The 22,944-nt window shown below is 45.3% G+C and overlaps 1 protein-coding gene across 1 annotated transcript; it reads right to left on the bottom strand.

Annotated features, from left to right (window-relative positions):
- Positions 1 to 911: 911 nt before the first annotated feature.
- On the bottom strand, positions 912 to 20,930 carry LOC144134429 (uncharacterized). Its single transcript, XM_077667345.1, has 10 exons — positions 20,927 to 20,930; positions 19,832 to 19,882; positions 17,481 to 17,499; positions 16,513 to 16,607; positions 12,847 to 12,959; positions 9,152 to 9,200; positions 8,211 to 8,442; positions 4,566 to 4,716; positions 3,232 to 3,353; positions 912 to 1,041 (listed from the first exon to the last, which is right to left on the bottom strand). The coding sequence occupies exons 1-10, from the start codon at positions 20,928 to 20,930 to the stop codon at positions 912 to 914; spliced, it is 966 nt and encodes a 321-aa protein (XP_077523471.1).
- Positions 20,931 to 22,944: the final 2,014 nt, after the last annotated feature.

The raw sequence follows: 22,944 nt of genomic DNA, 5'->3' as shown, positions 1-22,944 counted from the left end.
ATGAAGTCCACTCGAGAGGTCGCGAATTTGCTTTAGTTCTGTGCAGCTCGAATAAAATGAAGGTTCCTGATATACTTGGCGCTTTCTAATACAGGACCCAAAAGCTTCGAAACCAATCAATGGAAGTTCGAGTTGAAACAAAGGAGAGTTGGCTCTGCAAAACATTTGCTGCGGTTGAACTACTGCTGGACCTGGTCAGAGAGAGAAAGCTGTGGTGCATCGGGCAAGTAGACGCGACTTGGCGTCTGTAACGCCGAGTGCGTTCCGCGCACTTAATAGGCAGCGCGCCGACCCTGCCACCCTGGCAGATAGCAGTTAAATTAATGCTTGATCGCGAGAGGTTGGTCACCCAATGAACGCTGCGGTCTATTCTATCACCCTCTACCGGCGAATCTAAAGGTCAAAGTTCAAAGGTCAAGTGGTGCGACCCCACATGAGGTACGGCCTATAGCCACACTTGACCTCTTGCTCACTTGAAGGTCAACCGGCAACGCACAGCGAAATCGGCTTTATGTAGCGCCGCCGCGGTGGCTCAGTGGTTAGGGCGCTCGACTACTGATCCGGACTTCCCGGGTTCGAACCCGACCGCGGCGGCTGCGTTTTTATGGAGGAAAAACGCTAAGGCGCCCGTGTGCTGTGCGGTGTCAGTGCACGTTAAAGATCCCCAGGTGGTCGAAATTATTCCGGAGCCCTCCACTACGGTACCCATTCTTCCTTTCTTCTTTCACTCCCTCCTTTATCCCTTCCCTTACGGCGCGGTTCAGGTGTCCAACGATATATGAGACAGATACTGCGCCATTTCCTTTCCACAAAAACCAATTATTATTTTTATTATTAACGCGGGGAATTAAGCTTTCGCTTCAAAGACACACAGAGCAGACAGCGACAACTAATGGTGCTCAAAGCTCACGTCAACTCACGAATGTGGGTGGCATTCGGTTGTTACTTCGCCAGGCGGTGGACGGCAAGGCGACGCAATCCCGCAGGATCGGCACGCCCACAGCGGCGGTGAGTAACACAATGATATCGGTGTCGCTAGCCCTGCGAGGTGAACGGCGTGCACAGGACATCGCTGCAGAGATTCGAACGCGGCGATTTGAACATACACGGCCGAGGCCGTGACTGGACGTCACAGCATAAGAAACAAATTGGGCAGTGTCTTGATAAGTGTTGGTTTATAAGGAAAGCGCAGGTATTATGCATTTGCAGTTATATAAGCCACTTTGCGCACTATAAAGGCACGGAGATTGTTACCTCTTCCAGAGTCCTGAAAGGTACACGATTACTTGATCTCTAGTGAGATTCTTATACTTTATGCTAGGCCATGTTTAGAGCGTTTGGGCTGCATTGACAAATTGCTGAAGTACTGAAGTTTGGGCCAATTGGTGTTGATACATAGACGAAGTGTTTATTAATATTTTCGCTGACGGAGAAATATCAACAATCCAGAACAACGCATAAAATATAGTTTTTTTGATGTCCATCGACACTAATTTTTCGCTGCGTGTTTTCTTTGTAACAACGCGTAAGACAGCATGCATGCATTACCACATCGGAGTTGCCTATCGCAGCAAAATAATTTATAACTGAATTTCTCTATCGTGCTGCTTCGGAGCAGGCAACAAATTCCGGCTAGTTTCGCTTTCAACTACTTCACTGCACTTGGTGACTTGCATTGAACTGATTCCCAAGTCTGCACGACTCTTTAGCTTCGGTTTTAACAGCTAACAATGAACGTGACGTCATATGCCACGCTAGGCGAAAAAACGAGGATATAATTGCAGCTTCGTCCTTCTAATTCCCAGCAACATTAAAGCCAAGCCAGCCTACCTCAAAGGCTGGAACGTGCACAAATGAAGAAGCACTGAATATATTGCCTTTTTTTTCATGCTCATGTGACCTATATATGAGTCTTCGACGCCAAAGTGAAGCTGAAACCTAAATCTAAGCAACATAAGCGAAAACTTTGATTACAAATCATCTAGCTATCCATCAATCGAAGAGTGAATAACAGCTTTCTCCTGCCAGTATTATCAATGCCTCCTAAACTTCGATGGTTAAAAAAGCCTCTGACTTCAATTAATTTCGGGAAAATGCAGACGGCTGTGGAAACATAAATGATGAAGTTGAGATTGGGTGTCGCATGAAGAACAGAGTTAATCGGGCAACTAGCATTCTTTAACAAAATCTTAGCTTAAAAAAAGACCACAGATGCATAGTGAGGGCATGCTATTCGGAGAGCGGGCAACCCATGCTGTGTTACAGTAATGCAGATTCGAAGGCAAGTCAAGCGAAACAGGGCTTCACTGAAAGTCGGGTGGGCAGAATAAATTCAAAATTAAAGACGAAAGGGCAGCCGCAGCTTTCGCCAGGTAAGGATAAGTGGAGATCAATGCCAGAAGCATTAATCCGGTTGTAGATGCAACGGCTGCGATTATGATACAGAAGATCATAGAATCTATCCTGCTGGTCTGCGCAGTTCATTCTGAACATTGTTTTTTGCACGTCATGCTTACTTTGGACTATTAATTCTCCTTACGTAGCCGATGTACAGTCGTCCACATACCTGTCTAGAACACACGAGCTGCTCCCTCTCTTGTGCGTCCAAGACATTCGCCGCTGCCTAGCGGAGCTGATGTAATTCTTAAAGACATTAGGAGCTAAACACTATCCAAGAAATGGCGCATGCCTAATAAAGCCTTGTTTTGAGTTCTAGGTCACTTGTAGATGACTCAAGTGTAATCTCTGGCGCAGTGTTTTTGCGGTCTAGACAGGTGTGTGGATGACTGTACGGTCCAGTTTTCATTCACAACACAACCGCCGTGGTGGATCAGTGATTATGGCAATTGGTTGCTGACCCGAAAGATAATGGTTCAATCCCGGTCGCAGCGGTCACATTTCAATGGAGGCGAAATGCAAGAGGCCCGTGTAATGTGCGATGCCAGCGCCTGTTAAAGAACCCCAGGGGGTCGAAATTATCCGGAGCCCTTTACTACGGCGTCCCTCATAGCCTGAGTCGCTTTGGGATGTAAAACCCTCGTAAAACAAACCGAACCATCGTTTAGAATATATACGACCTGTACCAGTTTACCCCGAAAAAGTAAAACGAACAGTAAGCGATGCGAAAAGCAAGCAAACTGCAGAACTGGTCGCATGCAAAGTTTACCGCACTTAACTCTTGGAAGACCTGATACTAGGCTGATCGCTCAGTTTCTGTGCCACAACACTTACAGGAGCATTCCCGTGATTGCATCTTGGATGCCCTTCCAAGAGTCGTTGCGGTTGTAATAAGAAGTGCCAAAGCCCGTAATTAATTTTCTTGTTCGGTCTCCTCCTCTTACGGAGCTCAGAACCTGAAACGTTATAAACGAGGCAAAATTTGTCGAACTGCATCAGCGAGAAATTAACATATTCAAATACGCTACCCGGCACAACCCACCGGGAGTTTTTTTCGGGAAACTCCTGAAAAGAGCGCTAAAAGACACGGTACATAGTCTTTAGGATGTTTCCACACTTCGACTTACAATCTGGAGCCGCCGCTTTGCTTGTAGTGACACCACTGTGCGGTCGCTAGTGGGACCATACGGTCCTTGATAAACCTTAATTTAAATATCTACGCTTTCGCGCATACATTTACTTCTATATGCCGGGTGAGGACCTATTGCACTTTATTTAAGTCATGTAGAACGTAGCAAAGAGCATGGAGCACGGTCTTAGAAAAGAACTGTTGGTCCTGCTCCAGCCAAACAGTGCCCGTTCAAGGGAAGACGAAAGTAAAGAAATATACATCGATTAGCGCTTACAAACCGAGCTTTTATTAATGTGAGAAGAGTATATTATAAATACTTTCATACAAGCCCGAGAAGCATTCTACAAGAAAATGTTAAGCGTCTAAGCACTTTAGCTATCATAATTGAAAATCGGCGTAAAAACTCTTCGCTACTTTCTTCTTCTTCTTATTCTCCTCAAGTAATATGGCACATACCCACGTGGGGGGGATTGGCCATGGTATAGAGTAGAATGCCAATGAAGCATTTGCGCGGGGAAGGAAACGTCAGAAGACTGAATCAAGATAAAAAAATTTTTCCTCTTCAATATTTCGCCAATACAAGGCGCTCGCTGGGATCATTATCCCCAATGAAAAATTCCGTGGTGTTCATTTTTTCTGTTTTTTATTTTATTCTTACACATGTTTAGGTATATATGGCGCCGAGCTATCGTTCCGCCTTTTGTGTCATGCGCTCTCGAACAGACCTTACAGTTCACAGTAAAGGTTGCGCGAGAGGCAAGGACCAAAGTAACGGACAATGAAAACCCTAAAATGCGCAGCGTGAAGTACTTCAGCCTTCTAAATCACCCACAAAAGTGAAGTAGGGGTTGCGGAGGGAGGCATAGAGAGCAGTTAGTATCTCACGGATTCAGCCAGCTGTCACATCTCCTCCCAGTGCATAAGTCCACCGCACTGTTGATAGAGGGCACCACGGGTGGCACTGGAGCCGTGTGCTGCACTGCCAAGCTCATTAAAGAAAGTTGGCGGAAAAGTAGGAGCTTAGGGTTTGACTCACGTTAAGGACATCGGGCAGCGTCAAAGCTAGGAGCGCCAGTCTGCTGGCTTCTCCGTAGATGTTCAGTATGGCCAAGTGCTTCATCGACGGCGGTAGGTTCCGTAGATTCTGCTGCGTTGTCTGGTTCTGAAAAATATCCTTCTTTGCGTATCTGCGGAAGAAATAGAGCGTGCGCTGGTCTGTGGAATCAGCGCTTCAATAGCGTACCCAACGCAACAGTCGGAGCAGCTGGTGTGAGAAAGGGAAGTGGGCGCAATGAGTACGAGTATCGTGTGCGTAGCAGTGAACGTTATGATGCAGGACGATGATGGTGATGATGGGCGATGGTGTGGCGCACTTGCTCTAAACATGCGCGCGCGCACGTAATCGTGATTTTAAGGCGAACGCCTTTCTTGCCTCATCAGTGGGGGCAAGACGTGTCCGCCGGAAACGTGTACATTAAGTGTCCGCTCCACCTCTCAGTCAAACCAAATGTCATCTAAGGTCATCAATAGTCATCAATAATTGACATAATCACTTGATTATTATAATATCACAATGACAATCCTTATAATCACTATAATATCATTATAAATATTGAATTCAGGATAATTCCAAGAACATCATAAATGATGATAATAATTACATGGTGTAGTAGGTCGTAACCTGAAGCCGGATATGCCGAACACATCGGATATAACGAGGTTGTATGTCGTAACTTGAAACCAGGCATAACGAACACACCAGATATAACGAAGGTTTGTAGTATGTCGTAAATTTAAACCGAAGCTAATTCGAGAAGCGTGATGCGACGCGGTGTTCAGCTAGAAAGCTCAACAGGACGACACAAATGCTTTCGCCTTGATGAACGTAAGGTGAGTTAAGTGCTCCCCTGAATTTTTTTCGCTTCTACAAATTGGCCCATCCCTCAGTATGGTCCATGATTGGCTGCGCTAACTGAAAGTCTTGTGCACATACTTGCTTAAAATATATAGTCAAAGTTTGCTCCTCGGCTATACCCTCCTCCCAAAGCAGAGGACTTCCTGAGTGCTGAGAGCCCCCCCACCCCCCAACATGGCTGAGAAAGATACACTTTTGGCTGTGTACTCAACACGATAGCGTTAAAGAGCCCGTATTGCACAAAAGCGTACGTAGTTGTCCAAGCCATCGGGCGTCGTTGAACACGTGTACGAAAAAGCCATAAAATTCCCCAGAGAAGCAACATAAGTAGGTAACCTAGGTCACGGGATCTTGTGGCGTCATTGCGACTTGCCCGCGTGATTGGGAGCAAACTGTCCACCGTGTCAGGTGAGAGATACATTAACAACTGGTCGCATGAGGTTGCTCAGGAAAAGAAACCTGGATCGCAGATGCTCCAGCACCTGCCAGCACCTGCCAGCACCTGCCATCTCAGGGCACTGGAGCATCCGCTGCACAACTGCGCCAGGAGTGATGTGAGCACCCCCAGTGATTTGGGAATGTATGTTAGAGAATGACCAATTCCGCATTTATGAATATCAACCAATTCACGCCATGGCGTCATGGCCATGGGTGGAGCATAGTGTCCCTCAGGTTTTATTATTTTTTACTCGAAACCAACCTGATGGAATAAAGTAATGCATTCAATGCTGCGTACTTGCTACCTGCGCTAATTGGCATGATTTAGGTTGTGAAACTGGTCAGTCTAAATCTTTCGAAGCTAGGAAGAAATATGTCCTTACACATCTAGACAGGAGTTCGAGGGGCGCATTTGAAATGCTGTGGGACTGTGTGCCTGAGGAGGAAATGCCCGTGGCTGGAAATTGCTCCGCAGAAATACTAGAAGAGGTACTGCAAAGCATGATCAATGACTTAGACAGGCAGAGCAAAAATATGGGTCTGAATATTAATATGCAGAAAACCAAAGCAATCTTCAACAGTCTCGGAAGGGAACAGCAGTTTAGCGAAGTGTTGAAAGAGATGAGGGGATGCGTCTGTCAAGGCCATGTAGTGGCCACAGATCAGGATCTCGAGAGTGCAATAACTATAAGAATAAAAATGGGGTGGAGTACATTTGGCGGCTTCCCCCAGATCACGAATGGCAGTTTACCAATATCCCTCAAGAGAAAGCTAACAGCGGTATCTTACTGGTACCCAGCTATGGGGCAGAAACGCGGAGGCTGACGAAAAGGGTTCAACTTAAGGACAACACAGCGAGCTATGGAAAGAAGAATGATAGGTGTAACGTTAAGACCAGTGGACACAGTGGTCAGGGGACAAACACGGCTCATTAACGTCCTAGCCTAAATCAAGAGGAACAAACGAGTTTGGGCAGGGCATGTATTGCGAAGGCACGATAACCGATGGTTCTTAAGGGCAACAGAGTGGATTCCGTGAGAAGGCATGCTTTGCAGGGGGCGGCAGACAGTTAGGTGGGTGGATGAGATTAAGGAGTTTGCAGGGCTATGGTGACAGACACGGAACAGGGTTAATTGGAAAGAGATGGCAGCGCCCTTTGACCTGCAGTGGCCGTAAGGTCTGACAAAAATGTCTAATCTTGCATGCACATATGGTACTACGAAGTAAAAGGGTGGGCTCACAGGGCTAGCAGTGGTACGTAGTGACAGAAGGATGGCAATATTCAAAGATTCCTATTTTTGGAAGATACGACGCAGTGAAGAAATAAACTAACGCTCGAAAACTTCCATACGCTTGCAGCCCTCACTTCTCAGCCCCGCCAACCACATGAAGCTCCCCGGGATCGCGTAACCACATAATGATCATTCAGGTTCAGTTGCCTGGCATCATTATGAAACAGCTGTTGGACGCTGCAGTTTTCGTTCAGGAAATGCTACAACGCCGACGTCGACCGTCACAGCAACGCAGTCCTCCGTTGGTAATTCATACAAGAGCTCTTTGAGCAAATGACTGTAGAAACCCTCCGTAAAGACCGTGAAGGGCTGACAGTAGACTGTAGTGTCGCATGTACGCCGCGGAGAAACCTTGCAGGAGTACATTACGGTCTCTATGTAAACGGTGCAGTAAATCGACGTTGCCTGCCAAGAAAATTAGTTCAATAGACGCGGCAAAAATTGGACAGAACTGTAGGACAGAAATGTTAAAATGGCAATATTTGGGCCTAGCAGGTTGTTCAAAATGGTTCAAAGCGCTTAACATTGTACAAAACGAGAGAAACAACAACAACACCAGCACAGAGCGCGCTCTGTGTTAGTCTTGTTGCTGTGTCTCTCGTTCTGTGAAAAGTTAAGTGCGTTCAACCATCAAGAAATGTTAAGAAGTGAATCGTGGCGATGCATTTCAGCACGCCTGACCCTAATGACGAAGAACAGTAAGAGTTTGCATGATGAGCTGTCAGATGGCGCATCCATCCGCTAACTTCAGCCAAGTGGCCACAAGAGAACAGCGAGGTTTCAAAGGGCAGTTGTGTTGGGTTGTGTTAGGTTTTATGGCACATAGGCTGCTAAGGCCATCATGCGCCAAACGCATAAGGGGAGTTCGCAACAGTTCCCTTAAATATGCTTTGACTCATACAGCCAGCAATGAACAGAGCCCACATCTGCTGCGTTATCCCTTTCCGATACGAATGTAAAGAACATTACACTGAGCCCGCGTTGGATTCCGCTGCGGTAATCAGATGGATAGTTTTAATTTTTTCACAGCACTTACGGCGCATCGAACGACAGCCCGCAAGAGGTGCTTGCGTATCCACCGCAGACGGTGATGAAGGCAGTGTAGCTGTCGTTGTTTAGGGAGGTGACTTGGTTGGTCTTGTCGACCCTCACGTTCGTGTAGATTAGAATATCGCATAGGCCGTCGGCCGGATACACGTTTTCCAGCGTGGCCGTGTGGTCCACCGAGCACAGCAAAGGCGGCGGTGGAGTAGTCGTGGTCGTCTGGGCTGTGTCGCCAGTGAAGCATAAGTACGAGGTGTGGTATTAATATATAATTGCTTTTCTTGACCCTGGTACACAAATTGCAGGCAAAAAAGCACGTGGCAATTTCACAAACAAGGAGGAAGAAAAAAGAAGGACGACTACCTACAAAACAGACGTACTGCTGCTGTAACCTTTTGGTGTTACATCGCTTTTTTTGTCCACCTTCCCTTAAGCCACTCCTCATTGCGGTTCCCTAAGGGTCATTAAATTATGATTGGGGGACCGTCCTATGAATGTCTTGACTGTCACGACTAGTTCTAGTTTCTGACACGCCATTGGCATCCAATCTTGAGCTGATGCGTATGCTTCAGACGTCAGTACGCTATAACACAGCGAAATAAGTCTGCTAGGTACGTGGCATGCAAAAAACGCTATTCTACTCGCAGGTGTAATATTTTCCGAGTTATGCGCACGCAGCATGAATTACAATGCTAATCTCTAGGGCCCCTAGTCGAAGAGCTACTAATTTCAAAGCGTGTTTATATCTGCTCTTAATTTTCATATTTAACAAACCCGGAAAAACAAAGACCACAGTGTAGACGAAACACAAGACGAAACGTAGTATGGCAGCGTTCGCTTCAAAATCCGAGCTTTCAAAACCAGACTGCTCAGTTTTCTTTGAGCAGGCGAGGACGGCTGAGCCAGTCTGCTGAATTTCAATGCGTCACTCACATGTAGCAGAGGCCGCTGTCGATTCCGATGTGGCGTGACTGGGAGGACTCTGTATCAATAGCAGGGCAAAAACGACGCAGCGCTGATTAGAAAAAAGAAAAATTACAGAGCGTTGTCTCTTCATAACGATTGTGAATAACGGTTCCCCAGGCTCAGTTGCTGTCATGTTCGAGCTGAAATTTGGTACATAAGTGGCACGTGGCGGAGCGCTTCGTTTTATACTTCGCTTTGAAGGGCAACTTGACTGATTCGGTGAGAAACGGTTATCCTCATCATATGTGTAAAAGTAGGGTGAGAAATAAACGACCTGCGTTAACGCTATGCCCAGCTGGGCATGTTGCACTATGCTACGCATGCGATGTTTCCGGTTACCGGCGTTTTTTGTTAATGCGTAACACGTACGTGAGCTGTTTCATGTTTATCAACAACGTACTGCCAGTGAAGTGCTCTCTTGCGTCGTGCCGCCAGCGCTTTGCTCGCTCCTGCCAGCCTTAAAAAAAGGTCTGTTCTGTTTAATTTAGGCTGCTATTGACTACAGATCTATACAGCGTTATGACAATAAAATGACTCCTTAATGACATTTTCTTCTCAGTTCATGTCTGAAGGTCGCTATCATGTTTCAAATAAGGCGTAGTGGATTCCACTCCATACATCCGTGTACTAAATATTACCAACGCCACAATGTTAGTAATTTTTAATGCTTGAGCATTGTATGGCTATGTTTGCGGTTTCGTATCATCCCGAGCTTCAATATTCTGCTTCAATATTCTACGTTCAACATTCATCATTACTTTTTTCTTGAGCGTTCCATGAATATTAAGTTGTACGAAAGTTACAATCGAATGAAATTATCCCAGATTCAGATCACTTCAGGGCAACTGACTTCCTGCTCACCCAATAGAAATGAGACAGAATTGAGGTGGAGGCGATTAACTTCCTGTTAAGTCGTACCACTAAAGAACGTTTCGATGCTTTAGCAAAAAAGTGCTGTAAATATTGTTTCAAGGACCATTGCAGCTGCGAGCCGTAACCCTCCACGCTTCGCCCTTATATTGTATCTCCCACTCTCAGCGGTCCCACGTCTAGCGCTTCCTCCTGCTGCGACACTCAGCAGCTTCCTCCTTCCCGGCCTCCTGTGCTGCACATCTGTAGAGCAGTGATGTCCTTACGTTGAAACGACCCTGCGCTGCAGAGCTCCACTGTCAGCTGTCTCGCACTTCCTATTCGGTTTCCCACGACATGGTTCTCGCCTACCTTAAAAAATGGTCTTTATACAGTCTACAGACTTCTTATAGACTGTATTGCCTTCCTATAGATAGCTCTTTGTCTATTCATATTATATAGACTGCTGGTTTACAGAAGTCTACTAAATGTGCATTGACGTAAATCTATACATTGTCTATAGACTGTCTAAAAGATTTGTAATGCCTATAGACTGTTCTCTAGGACTTGCCGATGGAGAGTCTATAGACAGTCTATAGGCTGTCTAAAGAGTTTTTAGTACGGTACAAAAAAAAACATCTTTGCACCGCAGATGTCTACATCAGCGCCCTGGTTCCAGGGGTTGCTGCATTGAGGCCTGTTGTTGGGAAATTTTGCTTCCATAGCATCTGTACCTCTGTACCGTCTGCGCAAGCTCTTGCTACCGGGAGAGGGGGGGGGGGGGAGGAATGGAAAGAAGGCCTCGTTTTGGTGATTCCTCTGCCTAGTTTCGTCATTTAGCAGCGGAAAATTGGGCGCTCCAAGTACAGATGTTGCAAAAGTCTCGTTTTGAGCGTTAGCCGTTTGTAACACTTAAATTCATTTTTCAACGTTGTCTGCGTTGGCAAGGCCTGCCGCAGGGCACCCACCGGTAAAAATGCGACTCCTACCAACGAGACCAGAACCTACTGCAATTCTGTGGACCTCGCGCGTACGAGGCGAGCGCTTTAATTAATCTTTAAACCATCGCTGCTGTAGCCTAATGGTTATAGCTTTAGCTGCTCGTAACTCCTTCGTTTCTTTTCTACCTTTTGGGGCAGTGTCCTGAATCTCACCATCAGGCACCAACGGTTGAAAATGCACCTCGGAGTACCGAGAACCAAAGAGAGCGCCTATAAAGTGAGTGTTGTGAGTGAATTCCCTTTGCTCCAGCGCCACGTAGTCGCCTAACGTTCGCATTAATGATTCAAAACCGCACACTGATGTTTCCTTTTCTTTTTCAGTGGTGTTTTCATGTTCTCCGCATACGTAATGCAAGAGGTACAAAAGTCCTCTTGTCGTGTTAGGTTGCTCCCTACGCAGTTCGAATGGTACTATATGCAGCATTAATTTTTCTAGACGGGCGTTACAAGGCACCAAACCCTGAAGTAGTAAGATGGAAGAGGCAGTCCGAAAGAATGCTACAGCGTGTTCTGCCCCTCACAGATCCATCATTTCCAAGGGTTTCGTGGAACCGTAGGGCTTTCTCTATGCACATTCGGAATAGAGTAGATAAGTACCCCGGCGATCAAGTCGACAACGTAAGATTTTTTAGACCACTTTCTGAGCACTTTTTAACCGTATACCTTAAACCTATGGCTACGGCAATGCGCGTGGAGCTTTAAAATGTTCTTTCATTTATTGACAACCAAAAGACCCGAATAAATTATTATAAAGGGATAACATGCTTTTATGGATATTCCAGGACATCACAGGGTACTTTAGAAGATAAACAATTGAGTTAGTTAATGTGCACTAGGCCCATTCTTTAGCAGTATCGCGCAACTTTCACCCGACCGTCTTGTCAGTGTCTTATCAGATCGCAGAGCGGCTTAACAAGAAATAATAAGCGCACATGTTTCAGATCGACTTATTGTTATTCTTTTTTGCCGCGCTGCGCTGTTATAAGGCGTTGACAAGACAGCGGGTCGATGGCTAAAGGATTCATCGACTGTACATTCACTTGTGATGCAAAGGAGGAGGTTGAGGGCAACATAATAAGAAAACTAGGAAGGGAACACAACATTGACAGTTAAGAAGCCCAGTCAAAAAGAACAAAAGGGATGAGGTCGGCCGCACATGGTTACCCATCGTGAGATATATCTGCGAGAACTTAACACCGCTATTCAGGCGAGGCCGAATTTCTTGAGCCCACGAAAGAATAGTTGAAAGAGAACGATATCAAGACGTCTTGTCTACGGAAGGCCCTCCGCATATAGCCACATTTTTTTCTCACATTTTTCTCACCTTGTCACGGAAAAGAGAAAAATCTTGAGCTTGCTTATTTTTCAAGAACAAAATATAAAATGCTCCTTAAATTACGAGGAAGAAACTGAGTTATCTTTCGTATAGCGCAGTTTCAAAGGGGTTCCGGTTTTTTTGTTGTTGTTGTTGCGTAAGCGACAAAAACGCGTTTTGATCCAGATATTGCAGACGCATCGAAACGCACGGCAATTTTTCGTCGCTGGCATGTGTACCCTTGATCAGAATTGTTTAGCCCAGATGGGTTGTTTATCAGTCATGTAGCGGTGAGGTTCTTTACAAGAGCAGGCCTCAAGCTCCAAACTTATGCCAGCCGAGAAACATCTCCGAGCTCACCTTTTAAGAACGTTAGGTCTTTCACAGCAACACAAAGACTGCTGGTTATAGGGCTCAACAGTAAACCGTGCAGCCCAAACACTTTTCGTCGTGGCTGTAGGTGTGCAAAACGATCCTGCGTGTGCATCGTTACTCACACTGCGTCGTGGCGGAGGAGGGAATGGAGGTGGCCCAGCAGGCCCGCCACCTCCACCTCCTCCGTCACTGCTTTTGGTGGCTGAGCCCGCTTCCTCCTCGCTGTCAGTTTCAACTGCAACAAAAAAAAAATACTGCAGTCACCATTTGTGTTCTACGCAGAACATCTGGCTCCCAAAATGTCCTTAAATGAAGCCCCCTGTGTAAAGGTTTTTGGCGCAGAAATGGCTTGGGGGTGATTCTGGGGAAGGGTGGCTGGCTTTGCGACTACGTCTTCAAATACAACTTACAATACAATACAACAATAGAAGAAAACCAAAGTCACCTAGCTCTACTAAGCGTTCAAAACTATTTCAGTGCACATGTCCAGCAATTTCGGTTAAAAATTTTGAAAATTGAAAAATTGTAGATAGTTTTGCGGTAATATTGAAGATAATGGTCCATTCGTCTGATAGGTGGCAAAATCTTTCTTTCAAAATGTTTGCACCGGTCACAACAAAGAGACTCTCATAGAAAATCAATGGGGAATGCTTGTGACGATAGCAAAAATAGTAACCGAAAAAAACTTCAAGACTGCCGTCGGGTGATCCGCAGATATGTTGAATGTTATATTAAAATCTTACATTATATGAAAGAATTGCAAATTATTTCCTATTCAAAAATGATTTTGTCCAGAATTGCTGGATATGAGCCCAAGCTAATTCTTGCTTCTTTGAGACGGGGCTAATCCTCCCTTTGTTATCGTCATCTTCTGCGTTCATATTTTCCGCGTACATATCCTTATCCTATACAGTCAGCGGGAAAGCAGCGCAAGAGATGGAACAAGTGAAACGGGCATTAAACAGTCCAAGCTATGCGTTCCTTGCTGAAAACGAAGGCTTTCAAGAGTGTATTTGGCTCATATTGATACCTTCATCCTCAGTAGTTCGCTAAACTTTCATTTGAAAAGTCATTTGTGCTCAAGTGTTCTCCGCACGATGTTGCAACTTTCGTTACCACAGTTTCTCTAACAATAGATGTATAGATATGCTCGTCTTTCCAATATAATCTCAGTTCCGTTTCCTAGGTTTGACTCATTTCGCGAAAAAAACTCATTTCGTTTGGTAATCAAAATACTACTGGACAATGAGAGATCGGAATAGTTGAGCAGGTGTATTGGTCACTGGGAATCGGTGCTAAGCTCCCTTTAGAGCGCAAAGCAACAACCAAGCCTTGTCAGTGATTTCGCGAGAAACGTCACCTCTGGGTGCTCTCACCCACATCTCTTGCGTGTAGCTCGCAGTTCGTGGTCACGAATTCGAAGCCACCGCTGGCGGCCACAAATGAGAAGCGTGCTGCTCAAAACTGCTTCCAAGTGCAGCTGCCCTTAGCATGAGCCACAGCTGTCTTTCGAGTGCCACTAGCGAGCACTGCCGAACTGAATGCGGACATATATCAAGTTCCAACGCGCTAGCGTTAGAGCGCACGCTTGCCGGTATCCCCAGGCCTGTGAGCCCGAAGTATCCCTGTGGTCGGTGGCGATGTAAATTCACAGGCTCTGGACCAATTATTGAAGAAAAAAAGAACAACAGGAAAAAAACAAATCACGGAAAAAAATTTAGCAGCGAGGAAGAGGTTCTAAGACGGATGCTAAATGGTGCATGTCGAGATGCGAAGGCTTTCTCTAAGGCTATCGCGCATAACTTGATTATGCCTTACTTAGCAGTTTGCAAAGTTTTCAGATTTTAAGAACAGTACAGACTACGGCAAGATGCTGCATGAGCAAGTTATCGGCTAATCTTAGTACGCGCAGCAGATTTCGACTAAATAATGGGTCCTCTGCCCTCAATGACTTTAGCCTGATACGACTAAAGGTTGAAGTTTTCGGTGTTATTTTGTTTTAAATTCGGTGGGCATTTTCGGTTTATGGTTTATGGTTTATAGAGGCTTAACGTCCCAAAGCGACTCAGGCTATGAGAGGCGCCGTAGTGAAGGGCTCCAGAAATTTCAACCACCTGGGGTTATTTAACGTGCGCTGACATCGCACAATACACGGGCCTCTAGAGTTTCGCCTCCATCGAAATTTGACCACCGTGGCCGGGATCGAACCCGCGTCTTTCAGGTCAGCAGCCGAGCTCCATAACCACTGAGCCACCCCGGCAGCTTGGACATTTTCGGCGTTCATTTGTTAACGCAAGTATCGGTTTGTTACGGCGAGTATTACTTTCTAGAGATCAGTTACCAACTTTTTCTGGCTCTTTATTTTGACAATTATTTCTGATCAATAGTCACTTAGAGTCTATGTCAGCGTTTTTGTCAGCAGTAATTGTTTGTTTTCAAGTGTTTAAAGCACAAATGGTAGCCCTTGCACCTCAGCTTGTAGATTGAATCACTATAGTGACTAAAAGGTGAGGCAAATACTTCAATAGCCGGCAGACAAAAACGCAAATGAAATGTACGTCTACGAGCTAGGGTGACATCTTATCTTCGGGTGGTCGCGCTGGCTTGACCGAAGGGATGGGCATGTTGTGGTCTGCTTGTTGATGGCAGTGATAAAATTGCCTCTGAATCGTCGCAGAAACAGGAGCATCGTACTATTTCGTGGCGCGCATGCATGGTTTCGTGTCAGTGTCTTACGTACAATTGAGAAACTACTTAACCGAATAACTGGTCTAAGCGGATGACGGTAGTGAACAAACAGAGCCTAGCTCGAAGCCGGAGAGGAATTGGCGCCTCCCTGTGTGTAGACTGTACTGCACCGCTGTTCCATAATGCCCCTGGGTTCCCTACTCAGTTAATTTTCAACTTTTAGTACGTGTGATACGTACCCAAAGAGCGAACTAACAATGCCTTGCATAGTAATAATACTGGCCTTTTTGCGGTTGAAACCAAGCTTCTAAAACTGAAATCATCGGAATTTATCCACTTCGTTTAGGTTTAAAACCAGAAGTTTAACACCTAGTGTCAACTGAAGTCTCCGGTGAAACTCCATCCGCGTTATTGATCGCTACGTACTCTTCCTCCACGACAAGCATCACTATTTTTTTATTTATGTAGTTCTCTTTTAAGTTAATACAAAAACTTTCTTGTTCTGAGAACAATATACTAAACACAGCGTGAAGATAAATTTCGATCTGTTTGACTTGTGTAGCAGTCGGAAGCATTAAAAGATTTACATGTTTGATGATGTGACGCCTTAGCAGAAAAATACAGACCCCAGCGGCTAACGGTCTCTTGTTTACAACGGTCGTCTTTTAAGTTGTATTGATCGAGAGTTCCGACGGTAGTAAGAAGTACAACAAATGTCGACAATTTTCAGTGTTGAAAGTAATGCTGCATGTGATGACAGCAGCGCGAGCTTAGAAGGTTGGTCCGGAGTTTCTACATTCTCAGCATTAAAAGAACTTCGCAAGAGAGCTTTACACGAGAGAAACTTCGCCATGCTTTAGGGGATAGCCTCATCCCCGAAGAAAGGCCAGGTAACGCCGTGTGAAACGCATTGAGCGTTTCTCATGGCTTAGCTTGCACCAGCCGTGGCTTCGACTTCAGAAGGAGCTAAAAACGGCTAGACCGCACGTGGCACAGAAAACACTCAGCTTAGCATCTTCTACACTTTCACGGACGTATTGTATAGCCTGCTATTTCGTTTATCTGCTGTGCAAAAGTAATATGAGAAGGTGTACACTCACAATCCCCGGAGAAGCCAATCAGGAAAAAGATTAGGGCGACAAGTGTGGACATGAGGATGAAACAGCACACGAAGAAAAGTATCTTGTTGCTGTCCCTGCACAAAAAGCCATTGGGAGAATAAGAGATGTCATGATCACAATAGAGGCACGACTGCTAGGTTATACATGTGTGGCACGTGACAAAGACAGCTAATATGCCTACAGTGAGCAACTGTATGACAAGCCTCAATAGAAGTTTAGGGCTTGTCTAACAGTGCATGTAGTGTTTATGAAAGTGGCTGCGTCAGTGCAGGACCCCTCATTGCAAACAATTGCCTGAACTGCACCCCGCCGTTGCGGCAGCGCTGCCTTAGAGTACACTTCTTTAAACCCTATCACTTTGTCGCAATATTCATAATTCTGCGTGCGCTATTCAATAAAAAAGGACCTTATTCGAGTATTTGCTTAGTTCCAAGTTTACTCATAAAGGACGCTAAAAAATTATTTACAATAACGTGCACTGAAGTGGAAGAGAGAACGTGGATACAAGCCTTCTTCAGCACCGACCAAGTTATAGTGAATGCCAGAAAACTCAGGGTTGGCAGAACAAGTCGGCACTCAGCTGAAAGCATTTTCTCCTTAGTTTCTGCCAGTTCCTTATTGTGAGCTACAGCTCTGCCATCATACCACTTACTAAAATTCTTATAAAGGCTAATTCACTGCGACTTTGGTATCAGTTTGGGCCAAACATCGAAGCTAAGCCGACTCCTACTACGCGTGTGGACACGTACAGTTCGTCCCAGTTTGTGACTCCGAGATGGCTTATTACCTTTGCGGCACCTAGCAACAAAATCATTGAACAGATGCAGGAAAAAATGCACTCGTATAATAGTGCGAGAGATAAATTAGGGCCTGCAATGAGCAATAAATTTCAGCGATTCTAACGGTAGCGACAACAAATAGGGGTGGAAAAGAAGGCATGTACTTACCCCGGTTCTTCACCGCCGGCTAAGAAAAGTGAAATGTTACAAAAGACTTGCGAGAAGCACCACCAGTCTAGTGCCTTCTGCAGGCACTAGGATTCCTGACTTCCAGCCAGGTGTTTTAAATAAAAATGCTTCCGTCCGAGGAATGCTGACTGGGGGTTAAGCGTTTTTTTAAGGCAGCCCATTTATATACCCATATCTTGGTATTACGCAAGCCCCCCTTATAACAGATCATTTACAAGGCGGCCCCAACAGTGCTATGATGTGTGCAGGCTAAGTCGTACACCGTTTTGCTGAAGCACAGGAAAAGTAGTCGTTACAAAAACGGGTAGTGAAAAGAACATATAGTAATCTTCTAACAATGTCCAGCTTTAACCCCGCCGCGGTGGCTCAGTGGTTAGGGCGCTCGACTACTGATCCGGAGTTCCCGGGTTCGAACCCGACCACGGCGGCTGCGTTTTTATGGAGGAAAAACGCTAAGGCGCCCGTGTGCTGTGCGATGTCAGTGCACGTTAAAGATCCCCAGGTGGTCGAAATATTCCGGAGCCCTCCACTACGGCACCTCTCTCTTCCTTTCTTCTTTCACTCCCTCCTTTACCCTTCCCTTACGGCGCGGTTCAGGTGTCCAACGATATATGGGACAGATACTGCGCCATTTCCTTTCCCCCAAAAAACCAATTATTATTATTATTATTATGTCCAGCTTTCTCGGGTGTCAGTAAGAAGTGTCGTCATTTGGACGCAATTAGTGAACATCGCTTAACTCATTAAGGTATAACTTGTAATTTTGGAAAGCGTGCAGTGTCACGGGGGATTCAGCGCAAACATAGTAGTTATAGTGGCCTACTTTTTCCTCGCTGCAAAGACAGACATATCGAATGCTTCCTGACCTCACGCTACCTATTCCCGACGGGCTTAGAAAAGCAATAGGATATATCGAATATTCCAAATCCCCTTTGGTTATTTTGAGTGGTCAACGAAACGCGACACTGTGTGACAACCATGGAAACGAGTAGCTCTTTTACAGATTTCCTGTGCCTAGTTCCTGCATAGGATGGTTCGGTTTTGCCACCTGTCTTGCGCAGCACTGTCTGACGGCCGAGACGCGCATAATCTGCAAATCTTTGAATGCCAGGGGTTTCACCTAAGTTGTTCTGCAATTAAAACGCAATGACTTAGTTAAAAGAGCGCTTTTTCAAAATACCATTGCCAATGGTGTAGTGCATTAGAATGCAACGAAGACATGCTAACTAGTAGGCTTGATAAATAATATTAAATGGGCAAAATTCTGACTATTACCATTGGTCGCCTTATTAAGAGCCGTGTAGCACATCGTAACTAATATCCACATCAGTTTTTTAGAATATCGGAAACGCCGTCACACAAAGCGCTGGCGCCCAACAAATCTTGGCTATTTCGAATTGTTAAGTTCACTAGAGGGGTTGCTTTCCCTCGAAGCTGTTCGAAAACGCATATATGTTGGTCTCGCAAGGCGTCAGCTGTTCGACCATTTATTCTTACCTGTGTTTGAGGAATAACGTGCGGGAAAGGAAAATTAAACGAAAAGCTGCCACTGCAGTCTCTCTGGTGTCGGCGAAAACATTGTGAGCCAAGAATGTATAGAGCTTCGAGACGCTCTACCTTTAAATGGAACAGCAGAATTGTCGCTCAGAGACGCAGAACAAGTGCTTCAGACCTGTTTTGGGTACTCTTGCTCCAGGGGTCCACTGTCGATTTTTTTTATAAATTCGTCCACTTTGTGCCATCAGCGAGCGATCGTAGTCAACTAGTGCGAGAGCAACTACCCTGGACCACTGGTGGGGATCCCGGGTCTTAGCCCTTCAAAAGGGCTAATATTTTTGTTATCCCTGAGGGTGCACAAAAACCTGAGTTACTTTGATTTTTAGCCGTGTTATGGCGCTAAGATGAATTCTAACAAATAATTATTCCTTTGTTTTAGACCTGCTCGAGATAAATAACGTGCGTGCATTGCGCACAGCTCCAAAGCGGCGGAAGAGTGCAATAGCAGCGCTCACACAATCTTTGGTTTCCTGTTCCAGCCCTAAAAAAAAAAGGTGACGTGTCTAGCTTCTAAGTGAATTTTCTATATCCGCACATCCCCATCAAGGGTATACGTCACTCCATGGAGGTCTATCGCAAATAGGCTAAGCATTGTTCATGCAAATGGCATGCTTTAAACAAGTGCGCACATTTTATAAGTAATGATGGCAACTTGGGGACAGTGCTTGCAGATAATAATAATAATATTAATAGTCATGTTTATTTTCGCCACTGAATACAGAGGAGCGAAAATAGGTGGCTGGAGAAAAAGCTGCTCTACTTGCACCACATACCTGATATATCCGATTGAATCGAGGACACGTCTTGGACAGAAAATTCGGTAGCTGCGAAGGAAAATTACAAGCCATTTAGAGGGTTTTCAGTTTCAGCTGTCGCGCTTTTCTTCATTGCGGACAAGCTTTGAGTCAGCTCGTGATCTTGTGATCTTTCTAGTATATTTCACTGGGACTCCTCAAGTCAAGAGACAAAGCAGTAAGGATTAGTTTTTATTCTTGTGAGACGCTTATCATTCACCTTTGCTTAGTAGCATGAGCATCATATTTGGCCTCACAGCAAGGACATTGTGCGACGTCGTGTTGTACAACAGCTTCGAAAAGTTTTGAGCGCATCTTTTGGGCTGGTAGAATGAATGACGCAACGGAACGCGACATAACTCAGATAACCAGCCCTGGAGGTCTAGAGTAACTAATTGAGCAGGGCTTGCCTGATAACTTGCCTGTAGGCGCAGTCTGCTTTTCTAAATGGTAAGAGTAAGAAAGACAGAGCTACTTGAGGTGGCGTAAAAATGAATGCAGTAGAAATAGGCGCCTTTATAATAATGACATCTTAGTGTGATACATGGACGAGGAGGCGCTTTATCCGGCTTATCTTTTTAAGACACTGAGCTGTCATTATTATACGCTTAGGAATTCTCACTGCACGAATTTCTACCTCACCTCTTATTGGTTGGTTTCCCCTACTTGGGCCGCTACTTGAACCGCCACTTGTGAACTTGAAAGTTTCCGGGCGCAAAGTGCCACTGAAAGTCTACATTGCGACTTCAGGTTCACTTTTAAGAAACTCGTGGAAGTTAACGACAGAAGCATACATCCCGAGCCTTTTCAGTTGCCTTGATGGTGAGCAAGATGGATGTCGTTGTGGGTGTGGAGCCCTTTCGAAAAGAGGCTCCTGCTGTAGAAGAGAGCTACGGGAGGCGACTGCACGCCAAAACCGGAATTAAGATTACGCTGAGCCAAAATTATTCGGTGCACATAGCTTGATGCTCCCTGCCGTAAGATGTTCCCTTGAGGAAATAGCTGTCCCGCATAAGAAGTCGGGCATAGGGTCTACCAGGTTACTTGGCGACGACGAGGGCAGTCTGTACTCACCCATGCCTCACATGTTCCTCCTGAAGACCAAAACGGACAGTGGAGAACCGTACTAGAAGGCAAGACCACAGAGGGAGCTAAGAAGCCACGGTCAGCTGTGCCGAAAGGAACGAAGCTATTACGGCCCGTGGCACGCGCTTTAAAACCTCGCGCTCGGTTCTGGTGCTCTTCTTTTATTTTGAGTGCGCCTCTTCGAATAAAAAGTTTCCATACTGGCTTGAATAAGCTTTATTTTTTTCAATAAGTTTTCGACAGCATGGCAACAACAGAATTGTACTCAAGAAAAAGGCATTCAGAGACAAGGTGTAGAACTTCTACCCACAAAGGCGGGAGCGGCCATTTCATGGAACACTGTGTTGTGTTAGCCCGAGACTGTGCAAAAATAAAACAGCTACGTTTAGTGGTTGAAGTTTCTCAGGAAACACTAGAATCTCTGCCGGAGGGACAACTTAGGTTGGTCATTCCTTGGATCCCGCACTAGCTCTTGATGTACCGCGCCCATCCACAAATTGTAAGGGCTGCGCGAAGATGGTGTTATATTGTTTCATGAGCTGCAAGTACCTACTCACGCGATTGCTCGCTGTATTTCTTTTACCTTCTACGATGTGCGCGACTACAACATGCCCATCAAGGCATGTAGAGAGGCAAACATCCGCCAGTGTTCGTCTGCTTACGAACGCCTGTGACTGGTGCGCAGCTTTTGACACTCCGCTGCCAGCGGGCACTGTCTTCCATTAACGCAGCCGTATTCCAATCATATGTTCCAACCATGCATTAGTGAAGACGAGGTATTTTACTGATTTCTACAGCAGTTTTCTAAATGAAACCGCTATCCGGCACACCTCTCGAGGAATCTGTATATGCCACCAAAAAATTGGAAGGAACACTTAAGCTTCGCCTTAACGGTACGATGCGATGACATAATGGGTTAATTCCAATACATGCAGAAGTGGTAGTTCTCTGGTTTGAATGCATATATCCCTTGCAGTTCTCATACACCATATGGAGCAGTGGTGCAGCGGTTAAGCGATGCGCCACTGCTTTGCGATGGAGGTGCTGCCACCAGTGGGCCTTGTGCCACTCAGGTTGCTCTTAGACCCGAGCGACCAGTCATTAATGTATCTGCCACCTCCGACGGTGGTCACTTTGTTAATAATCGGCTCGGGGAAGGTTGTGCTGACGCTGTTAAATCAGGTGACCCTAGGTGGCCACCTGCCTTCTAGGTTACTTCTCTGGAGGTTTTTCGGAGATTTCTCGCTGACGCTCACATACCCAGCAATTCTGGACAAAAGAATTTTTGAGCGGGAAACCGTTTATGAACGCAGTGTTTTCATACAACGTAAGATTTCACTATAACAATCAATATACCCGCAGATCACACGATGGCACTCTTTTTTTTTCTATTCACGTTTTTGATATCGTCCAAAGCGTCCCTCATTGGTTTTCTACGGCGCTCTTAACTGCTTGATGCGATCACTGGAAACACTTTAAAAGAAATATTTTGCTACATAGCAGAATAATGGACCATTAACTTCAATATTTTCATAACAGTGACTTGGAATTTTCCACTTTTCAAAAGATTTGCCCGACAAAGCTCCACTTGCGAAACCGGATTTTCTCTGACACGAGCTCCTTAACTCTATCTCCTTAAAAATGGAGGACAAAGAAAGAATATGCGCTAACTTTTGTGGCTGCATTATAGTTTATCTGAATTTTCACCGAGAATGTGCAACGTATAGGTGCTCCCTGTTCATTGAATGCACTCCGAGAAATTACAATATATAACATCAGAAGTATAACCATTTAACCAAAGCTGACAATTCATATATTCAAAAACGAACGTGAAAACAGGAAAAATAAAATGTAGTATGTTATTAAGACTGTTTTGCTATGAAACAGTCTACTAGAGCCAGTAGATAAATTTAAATATAGCTCCACGAAATCAAAAAATATACCCTTTCTTGAATAGTCTATAAATAACCCATTCTAATAAGGCGTTTTATTCTATCTTCAAGTTT

Source organism: Amblyomma americanum, chromosome 5 (genome assembly GCF_052857255.1).
Source record: "Amblyomma americanum isolate KBUSLIRL-KWMA chromosome 5, ASM5285725v1, whole genome shotgun sequence".
Classification (NCBI taxonomy): domain Eukaryota; kingdom Metazoa; phylum Arthropoda; class Arachnida; order Ixodida; family Ixodidae; genus Amblyomma; species Amblyomma americanum.
This window is presented reverse-complemented; position numbering and strand designations above follow the sequence as displayed.

Coding starts and splice junctions, on each gene's coding strand:
- LOC144134429 (XM_077667345.1), bottom strand. Junction 12,960..16,512: donor GATTGGCTTCTCCGGGGATT/GTGAGTGTACAC, acceptor TTTTTGTTGCAG/TTGAAACTGACAGCGAGGAG. Junction 8,443..9,151: donor GACAGCGGCCTCTGCTACAT/GTGAGTGACGCA, acceptor CTGGCGACACAG/CCCAGACGACCACGACTACT.